This window comes from Henckelia pumila, chromosome 4, assembly GCF_033568475.1.
Source record: "Henckelia pumila isolate YLH828 chromosome 4, ASM3356847v2, whole genome shotgun sequence".
Taxonomy (NCBI): Eukaryota; Viridiplantae; Streptophyta; class Magnoliopsida; order Lamiales; family Gesneriaceae; genus Henckelia; species Henckelia pumila.
Window position 1 is genome coordinate 197,319,039 of NC_133123.1, and position 20,310 is coordinate 197,339,348.

The 20,310-nt window shown below is 36.9% G+C and overlaps 2 protein-coding genes across 6 annotated transcripts in view; both read left to right on the forward strand.

The window, feature by feature from the left end:
- The first annotated feature begins 585 nt into the window (after positions 1-585).
- LOC140861104 (pathogenesis-related homeodomain protein-like) lies at positions 586-12,096 on the forward strand. 2 transcript variants are annotated; one of them, XM_073264109.1, is made up of 9 exons: positions 586-857; positions 1,205-2,078; positions 8,155-8,320; positions 8,878-9,001; positions 9,102-9,214; positions 9,297-9,836; positions 10,622-10,957; positions 11,254-11,343; positions 11,444-12,096. In XM_073264109.1, exons 2-9 carry the CDS (start codon positions 1,324-1,326, stop codon positions 11,786-11,788), a joined length of 2,469 nt encoding a protein of 822 aa, XP_073120210.1. In that variant the 5' UTR covers positions 586-857; positions 1,205-1,323; the 3' UTR covers positions 11,789-12,096. The 2 variants fall into 2 exon arrangements, with proteins under 2 accessions (XP_073120210.1, XP_073120209.1); XM_073264108.1 differs by having other exon boundaries at positions 586-774.
- A 435-nt stretch (positions 12,097-12,531) lies between these two features.
- Positions 12,532-20,310, forward strand: part of LOC140864321 (uncharacterized) — a 39,558-nt gene continuing 31,779 nt past the window's right edge. Inside the window, exons 1-3 of one of the 4 annotated variants that reach the window (XR_012144207.1) lie at positions 12,532-12,716; positions 15,795-15,880; positions 16,111-17,076. Coding sequence is in view for 1 of the 4 variants with exons in the window: in XM_073268429.1 (XP_073124530.1) it covers positions 12,679-12,716; positions 16,111-16,241 (169 nt within the window). In the remaining 3 variants the exon portion in view is untranslated. Of the gene's footprint in view, positions 12,717-15,794; positions 15,881-16,110; positions 17,077-17,360; positions 18,030-20,310 lie in introns of those variants that run through there. The other 3 variants (XR_012144208.1, XR_012144206.1, XM_073268429.1) reach the window with 3 other exon arrangements.

Below are 20,310 nucleotides of genomic sequence, written 5' to 3' on the forward strand. Positions count from 1 at the left end.
AAAGTAATTGAGACAGTGGAGGAAAACGGTTTATGATGTGTGTTTTTATATTTATTTTATATTTTTGTGGGTATACCAAGAGACCAACTAAATGTTTCTTACATAAGTGTGTTTGGAATCCAGGATTTCAATGAGATTTGATGGAATTCGGAATTACAAATACTATTTTAGTGTTTGGTAAAATATGATTTTAAAATAAGATTGGTATTTGATGGGATTTTACGAGATTTCAATTAACTAAATGAAATTCTTATAAAATTGGTCGGATTCGTGGGATTTCATATGATTTGAGTTTTAAAAATTATATTTATATAACTTAATCTTAGATTTCAAATTTTCTTTGCAAATTTTACAAAATATCATTTATCTAAAAAATTATATTATCAATTCACATTACTATATTTTAAATTCTTATCAAACACCAAAACGAAATTCCAATTCTAATTTTAATTCCATTTCTCATTTTTTATAAATCCAAACACAAACATGAGATGGACGATATTATTTGTACACGTGGTCTACAAGATGGGCCAATTGGGCCAAATGTATTCGTTGTCAATCGGCCCAGATCCATTCTCATCAGAGGCATGCGGCGTAAATCATTTCCGCTCAATGCTTCCTTGTCCACCGCGCACAATAGCAGTCTCCCTCTCTTCGTGAACCGGCGCCATCCTCGCATGATATAGAGTGTTAAGCTCACACACGCAATTATTGGCGGCGGTTTCGCGTTTCATTTGCGGTGTGAACAATCTTCTGGAAACCGAATATCCTGGGGTATTAACTTTGATTTCTTCTTTTGGTAACCAATCCCTAGCTTTCTGCACGCTTCTTTTGTTGCCACGACGTCGCAGATACATGTAATTGCTTGATTTGTTCGCATTCTTTTCGCTTCCTTGGCTATGTGGTTATGTTCTTGAAGATTTCTAAATTGAAAATTGGAAATTTGATTGGTTTTTAGTTTTTATGTTGGGTTTTGGTTTCATTTTAGTTGCAATGTTTTGTTAGCGTGTGAGTTGCAGGCCATTGTTTTATTTATTGTGGCTCTGTTGGAAAATCAGTTCTTGGGTTTTGCTGTTGTTCTCTTGACAACCTTTTGGAGTTGGAGGACCGAATATTGTCATTCGTTGGCTATAATTGAACTACAGTATTAAAAAATCACAGTTTTTGCGTAAATGTATGTTAATGTGAGCAGCGTTAATTGCAGTGCTGAAGGAATTCTAAGGCCTCGAGCAATATGCTGTAGCAGAAACGGGAGATTTGGATTGTGGGTAGTATTTTGAGAGTGAATTAGGCGGCTAAAGTCTGGAAGTTTCTGAGTGCAATATGGGTTCAACGGGAAATGGGGCTCAAGAACTTGAGTCAAACGAAATTGAAAAATCGAAAGCTTCTGAAATTCTGACTCAGAAGTCAAGTTGTGAACCTCTGTCGCCAGACAAAGGTTGTAATGCAGTTGTTGTTGAACCTGCGGATCAGATAAAGCTTGCTGGAGAACAAAAAAATGAAATGAATATAGTTTCAACTGAAGAAATCTCCATGGGTAAAGAAATGAGACCAAATCCTGTTGTTACTCTCCAGAATTGTAGTGCAGAAAAAAGAGAACCACTATTGGAAAATGTGAATACTTTGTCAATTCCTGAAAACATGGAATTGCCGTCCTATGATGGGCCAGCGAATGTTATGAGTTTGGATATACCTGCTGCCCGCGCTTCTTTAAGTCCTGCTCATGGAGAATTGGAGCCAAGAAGCAATGGTCTTGGTCGCCTGGAAAATGAAGATAACAGGATTGATGCACAACTGGGAAACAATAAAGCTAAATCAAGATCTGCAGTTACTAGCTCCCGGGTTCTGCGTTCAAAATCTCAAGAGAAACTCAAGGTGCTGGAGCCTGAACTGACTGTGAAAGAAGGCAGTGTTGATGGAGAAAAGAAAAGGAAGAGGAGAAAAAAGAAGCAGATGAATAAAGGTTCTGTCAGTGAGTTCTCAAGAACAAAGACCCATCTAAGATATTTATTGCACCGGATAAAATGTGAGCAAAACTTAATTGATGCTTACACTGCAGAAGGCTGGAAAAGACAAAGGTTTGTCATTTGTGTGCTCTGGAAATTATAATATTATTTGCTATTTGAATTTACTGGTTACATTGATTCTGTCTCGAATATATTATGTGATGGGATATATGGTTCTTAATGTAGCCATCTGTTCTCATATTTTGACATTGATTTTAGCTGAACTAAGATAATAGGAAGTTGTTTTACTTGTATTAATCGGGGATACATTTGTGGTTACGTACTGCCATGAGTAACCACAACTTGTATATGGTTGTGGGTATGTCTCTTAAATTTCTGTGTGCCTATGGGTAAATGAAGGCAAGCTAAATGTGGAAGATGTTATGTGGTTAAATAATGGCATAGAAAAACCTTTCGTTTCTTTTTATCTCTTCAATTAATTTCGGCCATCACCAGAAGCTACCTGAAAAAAGAGCAAGGTGCACCTTGGATTGAACTTGACGAATTGTGTAATGCCATAAATAACTACATCTCATCTGTTAAAATTGTCATCAGAACCAAATAGCCGTCTTCAGTTCAGCTGGCCCCAGCTGCAAAACAATATCAATACCTCATATTCCAAAACCTGGAGAAATAAGATCCTTTTGTAGTACTACACTGTAATTATGTCTCCTGTTCTCTAGAAGTGTCTTAAAACTATTCAATTTGGAGTTATTTACCCAACAAGCATAAGTCCCAACTCCTAAAATTATTGGTTTCAATCAAACGAAGAAAAATTTCCAGGCGACCAAGACCCACAAGACATCCTTCTATCCATGGTAAATGCCACTCTTTCAATTAAGAGGCTTGCCTGATTAATTGGCAACTCTGATTGGATGGAATGTGAAGTTCGCCTAAGGGGACTCACCATACTCATTTTCTAAACAAGAATTAAATATTATCAATGTCGTGTCACGACCTCATGATCAGAGCCGTCACTTTGGGTTTGGTAGAAGCTCATCCATGAATAGAGCCGTCAATTTGGGTTCAGTTCGTCGGGTCGACCCAACCTGTTTAAAAAAAGGGCGGGACGATGTGTTACAATTTTATCAACTAGTTTGAAAGGTGGTCAAAATGGGTCAGCTCATTGGGGTTACGGGTTGGGGGCCAAGTCCAACAGCCTTATTTATTAAAAAAATTAATTTTTATTAATTATAAAACAATCGATTTTTATCCTCCATCCCCATTTTTTATTATTCGTAAATATTTTAATAAATTATTGAGTTATTTTGTTTACTTAGTTGATACTTGATATATTGCTTAATTAAAATTTAAAATTTTACTTATATTTTTCTTTTTTATTTATGTGTAGATAATGAAGATCCAACGGTAACGATATTGATTGTTGAACCATTTGGTCAAATGCAATAAATGATATATGTACTATAAAATATGGATATGGTTGTTGTTATTGTGTGTTTTTTTTAAGTTCCCTATTCCAATTTTTGGTGGGTTGGCCTGCTTAACCCGCAATCCAAGTCCGGTTGGCCTATGTAACCCGCAACCCAAGGTGGGTTGTGATTTTTCCAACCAGCTCCACCATGTCTGATGGCTGGCTGGTTCGTTTTAGCTCTATCCATGAACAAATTCTATCTAAGAGCCACGTCCAACTGACTGACCAACTATGAATAGTTATTACTTGCAGACGAGATCAGGAACATTTATAAGTCCTTATCGTGTGTCTACTTGTTACAAAAGACGATCTTAAACATTCCAAAACATTGATAGAGGTCGTTAGACAGACATCGAGAAGGGGACGAAAATAGACTTACCTTTACAATAGTTAGGAATGTATCACGACTCTATTTATTCAGAAAAAATGCGCAAGGGTGGCACTATATACATGTACATTTTAAACAACAAGAGATAAAACATTGATACAAAATGCCAATATCTCAGAAGTTTTGATTTCCTAGGCGATGATTTTTATGGTTTTGTAGTTGTTGAAACTTGGAAGTAATGACCCAGATTGCACTTTGTATAGTGGAGTCAATGTTGTAAATGGCATGAAGCGTTGGCGGGGTGGTCAGTGACCGCGTACCACTTAGGCGGTTGAATTTTTTTAGCAATTATTTTATAGGTAAATGTAATTACAAGTAGTTATAAGGGGTAGTTGCATGCACTACTTTTGTATAATACCGAGATTGCTAAAACCCCCTATGAAAAAAGAATGATTTATTAGCTCCCTGTTTTTTAATCTTGAGCACGTACTTTGCCATGTTTTCAAATTTTGAGCACACAACCCCTTTGTCCGTACGAGTTTTCAGGGGTATTTGTGCCCAAAATTTCAAAACACAAGGGGTTAATAGCAATAGGGGGTTTTCAGCAATCTCATGATTTAACAGTGGTAGTATATGCAATTATCCTGGTAATTTTTTATGTAATATATGTAATTAAATATACTTATGCATAAAGAAGCTTCATACAATATAATACAATTTAGACAAGGTGTAAATAAATATAGTTATGCAAACTAACAAGATAATTCATAAAAAATAGTAGTAAATGGCAGCTAGAGACGGCGGTGGCTGGTGGATGTGGGCGGTTTGAGGAGGGTGTTGGCTGATGGTGGAGCATGTTTTAAACCAAAAAGAAAAACTAAAGAAAGTGGAATGCATTTTTATAATTAGGGCTTTTAAATTCATAAACTTTGATTGACCGCCTGCCCACTCAACCGCTTCACCCGCCTGCTCGTCTGCCTCGCCCGCCTACTAGCCTTGGACTGCCTGATGCCAAGCATGGTTCTAATTCGCCCGCCTAGCGCCTAGCGCCTAGGCCGCCTAGGCGGGGACTAGGCGCCGCTAGGCGGATTCCCCGATATGAACAAAAATAATCATAAATCCCTTCAAAAAAATTTTCTACCTCAAATTTTTATTACAGATTAATATATATCATTATCTTTCAAGTTAGGGTAAACTTGAGTTTGCTTATTGGACTTTAGTTTAAGACCTTAAAAAATTGGCTTTCATTTTTTATTGGGATTTTAACTTTTTTAAGGTAGTTGGGCTTTTAACTAAAAGCCTAAAAACAAAACCTAAAAAACAAAACCTAAATAAAACGTCTTCATTCTTCAGCCACCTCTGCATCTTCTTCTTTCTTCTGCAGCTTTCTTCGCCTTTCTTCTTCTTCTTCCACAGAATTCTGCCGCCTACATCTTCTTCTGCAGTGCCTACGCCGCACAACCCGATTAGGCGGCGCCTAGGGCCGCTTACTGCCGCTTAAGCGGCCAGGACGCCTAGGGCGACCGATTACCACTTTTTCGGTGCGGCCGGCGGCCGCCTAGCGCATAGGCGGCCGCCTAGGCCGAGTTTTCGAACACTGATGCCAAGGGAGACGGCCCTCGACCACCAATTAGAACACTGAGTGGAGTTGAGTCTCATAAATTGGATCACATGGGTTAACCCATTTCTATGGCTGATAAAGTTGACGTGCTTGGTTTCTGACCTTAACGTCTTATGAAAAGCCCACAAGGTATGTGCCTGGCTCAAAACTAGTTGAGCCTATGCTTTTGCTCCTTGACACAAGGTAAGGCACAATCCTTCAATGAAGACCTTGCCTTAACCACAAAGTGCAAGTGAAGTGTTTTAAAGGTTTAAGGCCACTTTTAAGTGCGCCTTCAACATAGATATGGTAATTATTTTTTGGGATAATTGCATACACTAGCCATGTGAAATCATGAGATTGCTAAAAAATCCCAATGATTATTAACCCTTGTGTTTTCAAATTTTGAGCATACATACCCCTAAAAACACGTATGGACAAGGGGTTGTGTTCTCAAAATTCGAAAACATGGGGATGTTTGTGCTCAAGATTAAGAAATACAGGGAGTTAAAAAATCAACCCTTTTTCATAAAGGGTTTTTGGCAATCTCGGCATTTCAACAGGGGTAGCGTATGTAATTACTTTTTTTTTTCCTTAATAGGAAATTAAATTATTATATAATAATCAGATATTAATTACAAAAAGAGGATAAGAGATCCGTACACTAAACAACTAAAGCTCGGAAACAATATATAGAGCTCCAATCCCTAACCAAATCTGAAACGGCAAATGCCTTAGACTCTTTATGATTCCTAATCCATGTAGATGCCCGAATCTTAATTTTATCCCAACATTCTTCTCCCGACTCTGCTATATTGTCAAAAAACTTTCCATTCCTCTCCAACCAAACTGACCTTCAAATGCAGTGAACTACCACCGACCAAAAATTCTACCCTTCCTACAAAGATCACCACCAAGATCAGCATCAAATAAGTCCTTCGTTGACCTCGGAGCTACCCAAACCAAACCCAACTCTTCCAGTGCTCTGAACCACAAACGTCTCGTGACAAGGCAGTGAATAAACATATGGTCCTGGCTCTCCACCTCTTGCCGACACAACATGCACCACCTCGGACAAAGAGAACTAGTCCGCAATCGTTTTTGCATCATCTCACAAGCTGACAACTTTCTCTGCATCACAATCCACAACAAAACTTGAACCTTCGATTGGTGGGTACTTTCTAGATGACATGAAAAAGAGAGAATCAAGGAAAACCACTGACTGAAAAGAAAGACTCGTAGAAAGATTTGACAGAAAAAATCCCTGAATGATCCCCCAACCCATTTTCTAATATCTGCAACCCCTTCGACCTACCTGACCTGCTCTAAAGAACCTAACAAAAGACTCAACTCGTTCACGTCCCCGTCCCCGTCCCTCAAATCCCGCCGAAAATGCATGCCCCAAGTAATAATTGCAGAGCTGGAAGAGTTAATCGACTGAAATCTGGAATAAAGATGGATAAAGACTCTTAATGGCATGTTTGGTACAAAGGATTAGACTGGATTATTGTTTGTTACACTGGTTAAACTAGTGTTTATCATCCTGCATTACATTTCTACGTCAATCATTTTTTTTTCATTTATATACTATTCATTCAATAATCTCATCCTCCGAACCAAACGTAGCCTTAAAAGATGAATCCCCCCACCACCTATCCTTCCAGAACCTGATTTAGTTACCCCTTTTTACCACTCCCTCACCGACTGAAGAGAAGCCCCGTATATTATAGAGATAAACTACCATGGGCTTCTAAATGTGACATTTCTTGCTAATCCCGCATCCCAACCATTATCCTGTAACCCGTATTGTCTCACTAAATATAGATATGGTAAATCAACGATGAAATACAAGATGATTAGCATATATTTTTGCTCATGTCCTAATGAATTTTGTTTTAGGTTATGTTTGGATTAATTGATGGATGTGAGATGATAGATTTGATGATTTTAAATTCTTTTCTCGCTTGGTTGGAAATAACTCAAGTTAACTTCAAAAGCACTCTATATCAAGTTAAACAATTTTAATTGTGATTGTAGTGGATTTTAATTACACTTAAGACGAGTGTCATTTGAAATCTATTTCTCTATCTTCCTTCAAAGTAAATCCATCAACTCAAGCGCAACCTTAGTGTTTTCTTAATAATTTGTAAATCACAAATTGCCTTGTATGCGATGAAATTTTTGTGATATTTACATTTTAGATATTTAATTTTTTTAGATATTTTCATTTAGCATATCATTATTTAGGGTTTCACTTTAATAAAGTGTGTGCTTCGGATTATGTGTAGGCTCTACAATACATATAAGCTTTAGTGCGCCATGTGCTTTAATAACCATAGGCATTAATTACTTCTAGCTATCGCTGTTTATCAAACCTTTTTTCAATTAAATTTAAAATGTGTTCCTCTATCCACATATATATGCAGCAACGAACTCTTTCCACCATCATTTATAAGAATCTTATTACAATGTGATATCCTTAAACCGAAGCATGGGGGGGTTTAGTGGTCGAAGGACAATCCTTCAATATGTGTACGAGCTGCCTCACTTTGGTTAATGTGGCTCAAATTTTATGGAAGGTTTTCCAATTTGATTTTTGAATGTCTAGGATTAAAGATTTAATGTTTGATAATAGAAGCCTCCATCCTTGGTTTGGTGAATGAATGGATGACATGTTTTGGGTTGGTCTTTCTTATCATTGCTGTTGTCGTTCCACCATTCATTCATTTTCAAACTGTTTCTGATAATTAAAATTGCAACCTATGTGATTTTCTTTAACTTTTTGCAGCATGGAAAAATTAAAGCCTGAGAAGGAACTCCAACACGCAAAATCTCATATTTCGCGTTACAAATTGAGGATCAGGGAATTATTTCGGATTCTTGATCTGTCACTTACTGTGGGAAAACTTCCAGAATCTCTCTTCGACTCTGTTGGAGAGATAGACAGCGAAGATGTAGGGTTATTTGTTGTTTTACTACTTTTTGCCCTTCATGGTTTTCAGTGAACCAAGTCTAATAATCTGGGGACCTTTTTCTATCTAAATTATACGTTAAAGGAAAATTCACACAAGTAATAACCTGACCAACATTAAGAGCTTAAAGTAGGGAGAGAAAAACATTTTTTAAAATGTTTTGGGATGTTTTTATTGATTTTCATATTATTTCCCTGCAAAAACATTGTCGAGGCTATCACACGTCATTCTTCTTCTAATTGGTATTTTATTCTTTTGATTCAATGAAAGTTCTCTTTTTCCTTAAAATTATATAATAGCACAAATTGCTACATTACAGCTGTTTTTCCATTATGGCTGGTTTTTGGGAATTAGTTCATTTTTTGAAACTTTATTTCATTTTGGATTGTGTGCTTAATTGCGGAAACTTCAAAATTGTAGAGAAGACTTCTTCCTAATGATGATGACATTTATTTTGTTTTGACAAGATTGGACGTATACCTTAATGCCGCAGAATTGGCATTCAGGAATGCTTGAGCATCCGTATTCTTTTTTTGCAGATTTTCTGCTCAAAATGTGGCTCAAGGGATGTATCACTTGATAATGATATAATCCTGTGTGATGGTACCTGTGAACGTGGATTTCACCAGTTTTGCTTGGAACCACCTCTGTTAAAAGCGCAGAGTAAGTTCTATAGCGGATTTTTAGTTTTTGTTTAGCATATCCTGGTTATACCTTGTCATCGGCCTTTAGTTTATCCACTCTTTGATGGTGTTATTTGCAGTTCCTCCGGATGATGAAGGCTGGCTTTGTCCTGGATGTGATTGTAAAGCTGATTGCATTGATATGCTGAAGGATTTTCAGGGAGCGAATCTCGACATAGATGATGGTTGGGAGGTCTGTCTATTCATTGTTATGCATTATTCTTTCTATATCTTGACCTTAGCCACTAATTATAATCCGTCGTCTCTTTGTGCAGAAGATCTTTCCTGAGGCTGTTGCAGCTGGAAAGAAACTGGATGTCGGTTATGGGTCGTCAGATGATTCTCAGGATGATGATTTTGACCCTGATAAGCCGCAGACAGTAAAGATTCAAGGGGATGAATCCAGTTCTGATGAATCCAGTTATTTTTCAGCATCAGATGGCTTGGCAACTGCTCCGGATAAGGACAATTATCTGGAGCTTCCTTCTGATGATTCAGCTGACAATGATTTTGATCCCACAGCTCCAGATAAAGATGAGCAGGTGAAGCTGAGTAATTCAAGTTCTGATTTTACCTCCGATTCAGAGGATCTTGGTGCTCTACTTGATGATGCCACCATGACTGATAAAGATCCAGAATACATTTCGCCTTCATCAGACTGCAAATTGCCCTCCGAAGCCGCTGAAGAAGAAAATGCTGCAGGGGGTAAAATGAAGGGACTAAAAGCTGAGCTCGATTACCTTCTGCACACTAGTGACCAGTCTCTGTCTGACAAAAGACATGTAGAACGGTTAGACTACAAAAAATTGCTTGAAGTGAGTTTCTCTATGTGCACTCTCATAGGATGCATAGACATGATAATATAACATTCATACACGCACTCTCAATTTTCAATTTGCAAATCTGTGAAATAATGTGGTGTTAATAGCATGGTTAAGGTTTATGGCATGGTTGTCCATGTGTTACTGCCTTTTATGGCAATCTTATACTCCATTTTTGGTTGCTGAATAAGTTTTTCCCAAGCAACATATTCTGTTAATTTCTAGAAAACTGTCCAGCAACTTCTGCTATTTTGGATTGAACAGAATTTAACTTAGATTTCATTTAATTTGTATTTGGCTGCTGAGTACCCTAATCAAGCTGGGAAAAGTTTGTTAACAAATTTTTTTAATTGCATCAGAAAGACCTTATTTCTTGAGCTGAATAATTTAGATGACACTTAAAATATGGATGGTACACTTTAATTCTAATTAAACTATTAAAGTACCATAAAAGCTTTGTTTGATTTATGGTAATTGGTAATATTTCTATTATCATGGGTTTTGAGTTTCTATGCCAATGATCCCATATAATTTACTGTTTTTTTTATTATTTGAATTGCAGAAAATAAATATTTGACTAGAGCATAAGAAGTTACCTTATGCAACCGAACAGTTTATTCAATCGCATTTTATTGATGAAAATATCTGCATTGTTCTTTGATCATCTTTATGCTATCATTCACGAGAGTAGACTGCTAGAATAAAGGATTTTATTTCTTGACCTTAATCCATTTCTTGTATTTGTGTTGACTATTGGTGTAATGACCGTGTATCTGAAGGAAACATATGGAAACTCTTCTTCTGATTCAAGTGATGAGGAGTTTGGTGCAAGTTCTTCTGATTCAAGTGATGAAGATTTTGATGATACTGCTCCTCCCAAACGGAGGAGGATTAGTTGTGACAAAACCATGGTTTTGTCCCCTAATAGAACTCCAATTACAAAGAGCGCTGTAGACACCAAGGATGAAAACCAAGAAGAAATTTATCGTTTGCCAAAAAGAACTCGTAGAAACCTTGTTGATGGTGGCACAAATAAGTCATCAGCTGAAAATGTTTCTTCTGGTTCTGGTACTAAGAGACCAGCTCATAAGCGGCTTGGAGAAGCTGTAACACAGGTCCTTCCACTCAACCGACAGGCTTTCCCCTTTTGATATAATGAACTAAAATTTTCAATTATTGCGAAAATGTTTAAAAAATTTCTTTATTAGGATTTAGGTGTGGCATAAATGCTTGCTTTACCCGCATAGAAGCATTCATATAAATAATTTGTATACGTATGACGTGCATACATAGCCCAGAAAGTAGCTACCCTCAGTTATTCTTCTGCTGTTTGCTCTTGTACCAGAATGATATTATCTCAGTTTCGGGGATTTGGCTGTAGATTGATCATATTATTGTTGCGTCGATGCAGAGGCTATATCAATCCTTCAACGAAGATCAATATCCCAAAAGAGATGTAAAAGAAAACTTGGCTAAAGAGCTAGGTCTAACACTTCAGCAGGTCTGCATATGTATATTTCCTTTATTTCGGATCCACAGTTCAATGTGGTCATTTTGCAAGCATTATATCTTGTTACAATGTACGAACGTTTGTCATGCAGGTTAGTAAATGGTTTGAAAATGCCCGATGGAGCCATAACCATCAACCACGGATGGAATCAAATACACCTGAGAAGCCACACGAGTCTCAAGCTCCTATTATAACAAAAAATACACCATCCAATCAGGTTACCCCTCAGACGCTTAATCCCGGAGCAGGTGTGGAAAATCTGGTAACCAACACAAATGGAGAGAATTCTGGAATTAGGAAATCCAGAAAAGGGAAAGTTGAGAAAGATCCGGCAACAGCCAGCGCTTGTACTATTGAGCAGAAGGCGCAAGATGCACCACCTACACAACTTGACACTACTAAAAGACAGACAAGAAACAGCAAATATATTACTTGATTCCTGGTAAATCGTTTGAGATTCATTCTAAGCTTGCCATCTTGCATTAAGGATATGTTCGTGCTACAGGAACCGTCTTCTCAGCTAGGTGCCTTCGACCAAAGGGATTTGAAGTTTGGGGTTGCTATCTGTATTTTTTTTACATCAGGGCTTAAATCTTGAGGTGGATAAATAGTTTTGATTGATGCACACACACGGATCACTGAGTCGTCTTGTTGGGATTTGTGTCCTGATTTGTAATTTTATTACGCATGGAGTTTACTCTTTCGATGTATTGTTGAAATGAATCATTTCTCGGCTCTTCTTTCAAACTATATTCTTGTCATTGTTATGAACCACACAAATCAGAATCCATCAAGAAGAATCAAACGAATTGATAATCATTGACTTTATTACCGGTAACTATCTAACATCACGAATAGGATCTAAAACAAATTGAAAGAGGAAACACGAACATAATACGCGAGTTAGTACAACCATCAAATTTGAGCTAAATCTACACACTCCGATTCTCGAAATCAGAATAAAGATTAACAAATTTTTTTGACACTCAGACCAAATAGAAATAATTGTGTGACAAATGAATACAGTAATTAAAGCTGTTACTAGAACCTAAATAATATTTTTAACCCCATATAAACACAATCGTTTCGGGGGCAAAAAAAAAAAAACAAAGGGAAAAGAAAACAAGAGAATAACATTAAATTGTAATTTGTAAAGTAACCATTATGATGAACTGAAAGCGCTACACGATTTATGCTGGTAGCACGATTTTAACCGGAAACAAACTCCTTTCAACGGATATTAAAAAGGATCAAGCAGATCAAAGAAAGCAATGACAGAGTTAACTACACGAGCTGACGGCCAGCGGTAGGCGGAGCCATCGGGATATGAATGAGCGGATGGTGGGAATCGAGTCTCGCAAACGGTAATTCTTTGATTCCTCCACTTCCTCCTACCTTTGTTCGTGTTTGTGTTGGATACTATGTGGTGGTTGTACATGAGTGATTGCAGCATTTTCATGTCTTGAAACCACGTGATTCAGGTAATTAATGAAGTTATTTATGACTATGTCCGTGGAAAATCATCCTATGGCTTTTATCTGCCTGTCTGAGTTATTGTTTGACACTTTCTTGAAACGGATGTGATTATCCTTTCTGTAAGATGCTATATTGCAGCGGCTAGTTGTTAAATATTCTGGAAATTTCTTATTTCTCAACAACCATGCTCACACACAGATAAATATTTTGAATTTGCTATAGTTCGCGCAACATGTGATTGAGCAAGCGCGGACCCCATGCCTAAGCACCACCCACACGGATCCCCTTTTCCTTGAAATTCAAATGAAATTACGCTGAAATGAATAGACACAAGCACCCACCCTGAGGCTGCATGGACCCCGCGCCCATACAAAATTATGAAAAAAATATAAAATGTCACATCACAACTTTTTGACATCAAAGCATTCTCGTCCAGTCGTCCCTGGCTTGTCTTCTACACCTTGTGGTCAACCCCTACTATACAAATGGAGGGGAGGGAGGCATTGATTTATTCCCGAAGTTGTAGTTATATCATATTTCCTCATACAATTCATTTTCATATATTTTCATTTATTGTTTTCGAGTTGTAAATTTGAATTTCGTTTTTATGGAATAAAAAGACTGGTTTGATCTTTTTGCTATAATGGGGCTTGTTAGTTTCGAACAATAACCCAAATAGCATTCGAACCCAAATAGCAAAGTTGATGATGTGATCATTAGCTTTGGTTGTGCAGTGTGATAGGTGATACCAAACATTTAAAGTGGTTGACTTATTTGTTGTACATGAATCGTCCTGACATTGTATTGTTGGTATCACTTAAATATTTTTTGGTGCCACCAACCTTTTAAAATTGGAAATTTGATTTGGTGGTTAAAATATGAACATAATAAATATTTGACAATATTCGTAAGTTTTGGCATAAGCGATAGGAAATAATATATAACAAAGATTCATTAAATAATATATTTGAATCATTTTATTAAATTGATTCCAGTTATGTCAGTAAATGTGTAACTTTACTGGAAATACCAAAAGTAGATCCTCTAATCCGAAATTGAAACGCTTAAAGTTCCTGTAATAATCACCCGCTCTTATCATTAATAATCTAAAGTTCACCTCCAATCTAATTTTAATGGATTTTTAAATTTTTATCTACCGTATGCATATGACATTCAGACTATTGAAATTATACTAAATGAAGTCAACATGCTCTTGAATGTGCAACAATCAAATTTGTGGCACCACAACAAAACATATGTTTAAGAGACATGAGTTTTTCTTCTAGCTATATACAGATAAATATAACATTTTGGAATGTACACACAGTTATTAGATTCATATTGGGTCCTCGAAAAGTCAATATCCAAGATCCGATCGGCACATATGAGCTGAACGATTGTACTGTATGTCAACTGTACTCGAAGGTTCTTGACTAAAGATTTGTATCTAGGGTATTGTGACGTAAGGTTTCTTACAGTAATCACAATTCAATAAATTAAATTGAAATGCTTTGATAATCGATAAGCTAATTTAAGGTAGAAAGAAAACTGAGAAGGGTGTCCATTTTTTGAAGGGTGCGAAAATAGTGATATGGGTACCATAGTAACAAGTTCGTCACCCTCACCAGAGTAAATGCAATATATTTTTGTGGACCATGGTTTGAAAGATATGGGTAATTTTGTCTTAGAATTTGAGAATATTTGTTAGTTTTTAACTTTTTTGACTGAAACTTAACTAATGAAGAGTCTTATTTTTAAGCCAAATAGGATACTTTGTATATGTCTGTTAAAAGACGGTTTCAAAATATTAGGGGGTTGGTTTCAGCCTTAAAAAATCTAAATCTTACCCCCCCTCACCTAAGAAAACGTGCGACTCTGGTGAATTTTGCTGCAGCTGATTTTTTAGTTCTAAGCCATATTATACATAATTTTAGTTGTATTAACAACGATTTTGGATTAGCTTGTTCGTATTGGTTCATATATTATCTGTTGCCAATGTTGTGACGGTAGTTCATTTGGGTTGGTGGACCGGATAGTAAGGCAGATCGTGTATAGCAGCAAAGTTCTGCCGTTGCAGTTTGATACGGGACAAAACCAATATTCCATCACGACAGAAGTTATGAGGAATAATATTCATGCATGGTTCTATGTAGGGATTGATTGTATGAATTGAACGCAAATCAATTATTCTCAGGAGCCCTGAATGAAAAGTTTTAATTTTCGTTACCTTCTGGTTCCAATTTCCGGAGAATGCCAATAGTAAATTAGTTGGAAAAAAACAATACTGTTAAGTTGTTCTTACCACCCTACTTTGGTATGTTTTCTCCATGTCGATATACCTGCAGGTGCAAGGAGAAGCTTTAGACTTCACACTTGCGCTAGATTATTTTTGGGGAATTTTTTTAAATTTTGAAGCTTGTGAATACAGGCATTGAAATTTATTTTAAAGGTTATATGTGGATGAAAGCAGGAGGCATTGCCTCTGGTTGAAGTTTCTACAGCTGCTAAATATTGTCTATCAAATCTCTAAAACTTTTATTTGAGTAATGGGTCAAGTGGTTTCCCATGAGATACTGAAACAAGCATACAAAGATTTGATTGAACATCATGTGCTCTAAATTCAGAGTAAAATGCTCGACTACTTGAGCCATTTCATTTGATATATAAACTGGAACAGAAAAGTGGAAGAAGAGGAATTTAAATAATTTGTAAAATGTTGATAGCATGGGAAAAATAGATATTCAGGATCTTAATTTATTAATTAACTGGCAGTTGCTGTCCTTGTAAATCAGTCCCTATGCCTGAGTAGATATTTCTATTACCTATGGATAGCGAAGCTTGCCGTGGCATTTAAAACTTGACAAATTCTTACTTTCTTACTGTATTTGGAGGAAATAATTGATACAATATCTACAATAATCATTCTCACTCTCTCCCCTCAATCATGATTTTCGTAAATCCTGCAGAAGCATACCGGTTGGATGACATTGGAGTATGATTATACCTTCACAACAATACTAAGGAAGTGCTTCTATTGAAAGAAATCCTAAGGGTTTCTTTTTTTCTCCAATGCTTCTGAGCTTTAATTTTATCAAATTTTATAGTATCAGTTATAATAGATGTTAGCACTTAGCATTGCCATATATTTCAGAAATAGAGCCTTATAATGGTTGAATTTTATATGCAGACTTTTACCTATTCGGATATCCTCTATAAAGTGAAATCTCGATTCTTCTAAATATGTGGAAGATAATATACATCTTTGTTTATTTTTATGTTCAGTTTTCAGTTTGGGAAGGAACCCCAAAGAGATGTAAATGCAATCTTCATTGGCAAGATCTCCAGGAGCAAACCGATTCAGTTGCACAGGCATCCAAAGAGCCTATTCTTCTCTGAGATGGGGTTTGTTAACGGTTGATTCATTATTCCTCATGCATTTTGTAGAATTATAGAACACGATAGATTGGAGAGAAAAATTAGCATCTCCTATTTTTCTGTGTATATAAACTTAACAATTGATACACGTTAAATAGACAGAAAAAACTCAAAATCATATCCCACCAAATCTTTGATCAAATCAAATCATATCTTGAACAAATCTTTCCTAAATAAACTTCTCAACACTCCCACTCAAGTTGGTGAGAAGATATGTATTATGCCCAACTTGTTGACTTGTTCTTCAAATAATTGTATTGACAGCCCCTTGGTTGGGACATCAACTATCTGCACTGTATTGGGAACCAAAGGAGTACAAATTATGCTTTCTTCAATCGTCTCCTTTATGAAGTTCTATGTAGCATGGGTATTGCTGGAAAAAAAATTTTTGGAGTATCGGGTACGGGTACGGGTACGACACGCGGATACGCGTGTTGGATACGGTCAAACCCGTGTCGTTGACCTTTTTCATGTTTGACCAGTTAGATACGATCTGGGTACGACTTGGGTACGTCCCGGGTACGTTTTCGGGTACGTTTGGACTAAATCGCAAATAATTTAAAATTTTAAGGGTTCAATTGAAAAATTATAAATTTATAAGGACTTATAAATAAATATAATAATTTGTATTGGATTTAAAAAACCCTAACGCATCAGACATCCATTATTTCTTCTTCGCTACTTCTCCATTCTCTCTTCGTTATTTCTGCTTCTCATCGTCGATCATCACCAACACCACTCCTGAACTTTTCCACCGCCCGTTGCCCGCCGCACGCCGCTGCCTTAGGTGCCGCACGCAGCCTCCAGTTTCTGGTAAGTTTGTTATTTTTTTTATTTCTTAAATACTTGTTTTTTCTTTTGAGATTTCAGAATTGTGTTTTCTTATTTCTTGTTGAATGATTTGTTGATTATTTGATAATTGTTATGCTAAAATCAAAAATAAATTTTTTACAGTAGACAATCTCTAAGGATAGCATATTTATGTAATTTTGTGGCTCTGCCCATTTACATTGCAGTTTGCACCTTTAATAACTTGTTGAATAGCTTATGTAGGACGTTGTAAATTATATTTATCGATATATTTGTGTTATTTTTAGGCTAATTGCAATGGAAAATATTCAAAATGAGGGTGGACAAGAGGATGCTGATGATTATTCTCCTTTGTGGAGATTTGTAACCAAAGTGGAAAAGGCAGCCAGGGAGGAGGAAATGCCACTTGGTCATGCAATATATGCACTAAAATGTGCAAAGGATCATATTCGAGGGTGAAAGGACACTTGTTAAAACAAAAAAGTGTTGGAATTGCTGGTTGTACGGCTGTTACAGTGGATCAAATCAAGCGTATGCAACAGCTTGTGGATGACGCGGAACTGAGAAAGAAGAATGCTAAATCGAAAGAAGTTCCACTGCCTTCATCATCTGTATCATCAAACATGGTTTCAAAATCCTCATTTAGTGATCCTTTTTCCTTGCAAATTGATGATACAACGAAGAAAAGGAAAGGAACACTTGACCCTCTTGAAAAAGCTTTTAACTTGAATGCTAGAGATAACTTCACTCTGAAATTGCTAGGTTGTTTTACACCGGGGATTATCTTTCAATATTGTCAGGAATCTTCATTATGTTCGTGCTTTCAGTTTGGCTACTCAACGAACGATTCTAGGATATCTTTCACCCGGATACAATTTATTGAGAACTTCACTTCTTGAAAAAGGAAAAACTGTAGAAAGTATAGAAACAATGTATTGTAGAGAAAAATATTATTCTCATTGATTATGAAACAAGGATACAACCAAATTTATAAATATGAATAAAAGCTAAATTAAGGAAATAATCTATTCCTACTTTACCAATATAATTTACCCATATTACAAAGATAGAAGATCATAGGAATTAAGGAAAAGAATATTCAACACTCCCCCTCAAGCTGGGTAGTAAATGTTTATCATGCCCAGCTTGGACATCAACTCATCAAATGTATGTCGAACAAGAGCTTTTGTCAGGATATCTGCAATTTGTAAGTGACTAGGAATATACTGGAGATTGATTACTTTCTGCTCAATCTTTTCACTGATGAAGTGTCTGTCTACTTCAACATGTTTGGTTCGATCGTGGTGCACTGGGTTTCTGGCAATTTTTATGGCAGCCTGATTGTCGCACATCATATCTATAGGATGATTATCTTCTAATCTCAACTCGGTGAGCAACCTTTTTATCCACATTCCTTCAGATATCCCATTGGACAATGCACGATATTCAGCTTCTGCACTGCTACGAGCTACAACTGGTTGTTTTTTACTCCTCCAAGTCACAAGATTCCCCCACACAAAAGAGCAGTACCCAGAAGTAGATCTTCTGTCAACTGGACAACCAGCCCAATCTGCATCACAGAATATTTTCACATTTCTGACTGTAGTTTTCTTAAAGAGTAATCCTTTTCCAGATGTTCCCTTTAGATATCTCAGTATGCGATATATTGCTTCCATGTGTTCTACAGTTGGGTTATTCATATGTTGACTGATCACACTCAAAGCAAATCCAATATCTGGTCGGGTATGAGAAAGATATATAAGTCTACCAACCAATCGTTGATATCTGGCTTTGTCAGTAGGTGCATGATTTTCTTCAGTTCCTATCTTGACATTTGGATCCATTGGGGTGTCAATTGGTTTGCACCCTAGCATTCTTGTTTCTTTCAATAAATCAAGAACATACTTCCGCTGAGAGACTGAAATCCCAATTGAAGATCTGGCCACTTCCATGCCTAGAAAATATTTAAGCGGTCCAAGGTCCTTCATTTCGAATTCTTTTGAAAGGACACCTTTTATCCGATTCATTTCCCTCTCATGATTTTCAGTAAGAACAATGTCATCCACATAGACAATAAGAATTGTAACCTTACCATCAGAGTTTTTAAGAAACAGAGTATGATCAGACTAACACTGTAAATATCCATCACTAGTCAGCACATTTGTAAACCGATGAAACCATGCTTTAGGTGATTGTTTCAGCCCATACAAAGATTTTTTCAGCCTGCACACTTTGTTCTTCATTGTTTCTGGCATAAATCCTGGAGGTATGTCCATGTAGACTTCATCTTCAAGATTACCATTCAGGAAAGCATTTTTTACATCCAATTGGAATAAGGGCCAATCGAGATTTGCCGCAATGGAGAAAAGTACTCTGATAGTGTTAAGTCTGACAACTGGTGCAAATGTCTCCTGATAATCAATTCCATATGACTGTGTGTACCCCTTTGCAACTAGACGTGCTTTGTACCGTTCAATGCTTCCATCCGGCTTATGTTTGACTGTAAAGATCCATTTGCACCCCACAGTTCGCTTCCCTAGTGGAAGTTCAGTAATCTGCCAGGTTTGGTTCCTTTCGAGGGCTTTGATTTCTTCAAAGGCTACTGTTTTCCATTTTGGATCTTTGAAGGCTTCCTCGATAGAAGATGGAGTCTGAACTTTATCTATACCAAAAACAAAAACACGATATGCAGGTGATAACCATTCAAATGAGACAAAGTTACTTATTGGATGTTGAGTGCATGCCCTTTTCCCTTTTCTCAATGCAATAGGTATGTCATCATTATTCGAATCATAATTGAGGTCAACAGTACCTTGGTCATCTTTTGTAGATTTTGACTTTGGAGAAGTGTCATGGTCTGGATGATTTGGTACTGGTTCATGTGGCTTCCTCGTTTGAAGCTTATGTCTCCTAGAATAAACCTTGAGAGGTGTTTAACGAGGAGCGGGGTCAGGCGGAGACTCAGGCAGAGTTGACTGGAGGTCAAATGAAGGATTCGATTCTGGATGATGCAAGGGTTCAAGTAGTAAAGGATCCCAATTTGGAGATTCACTACTACGCTCCCCCTGAATGGAGAAATTGGGGTAGAAAGGCTCATTTTCGAAGAAGGTAACATCCAGTGTATGATAGAATTTTCTAGTGATGGGGGAATAAAATTTGTAGCCTTTCTGATTGGATGAGTACCCAAGAAAAATGCATTTGAGGGCTCGAGGGTCAAGTTTGCTGCGGTGCTGGGAA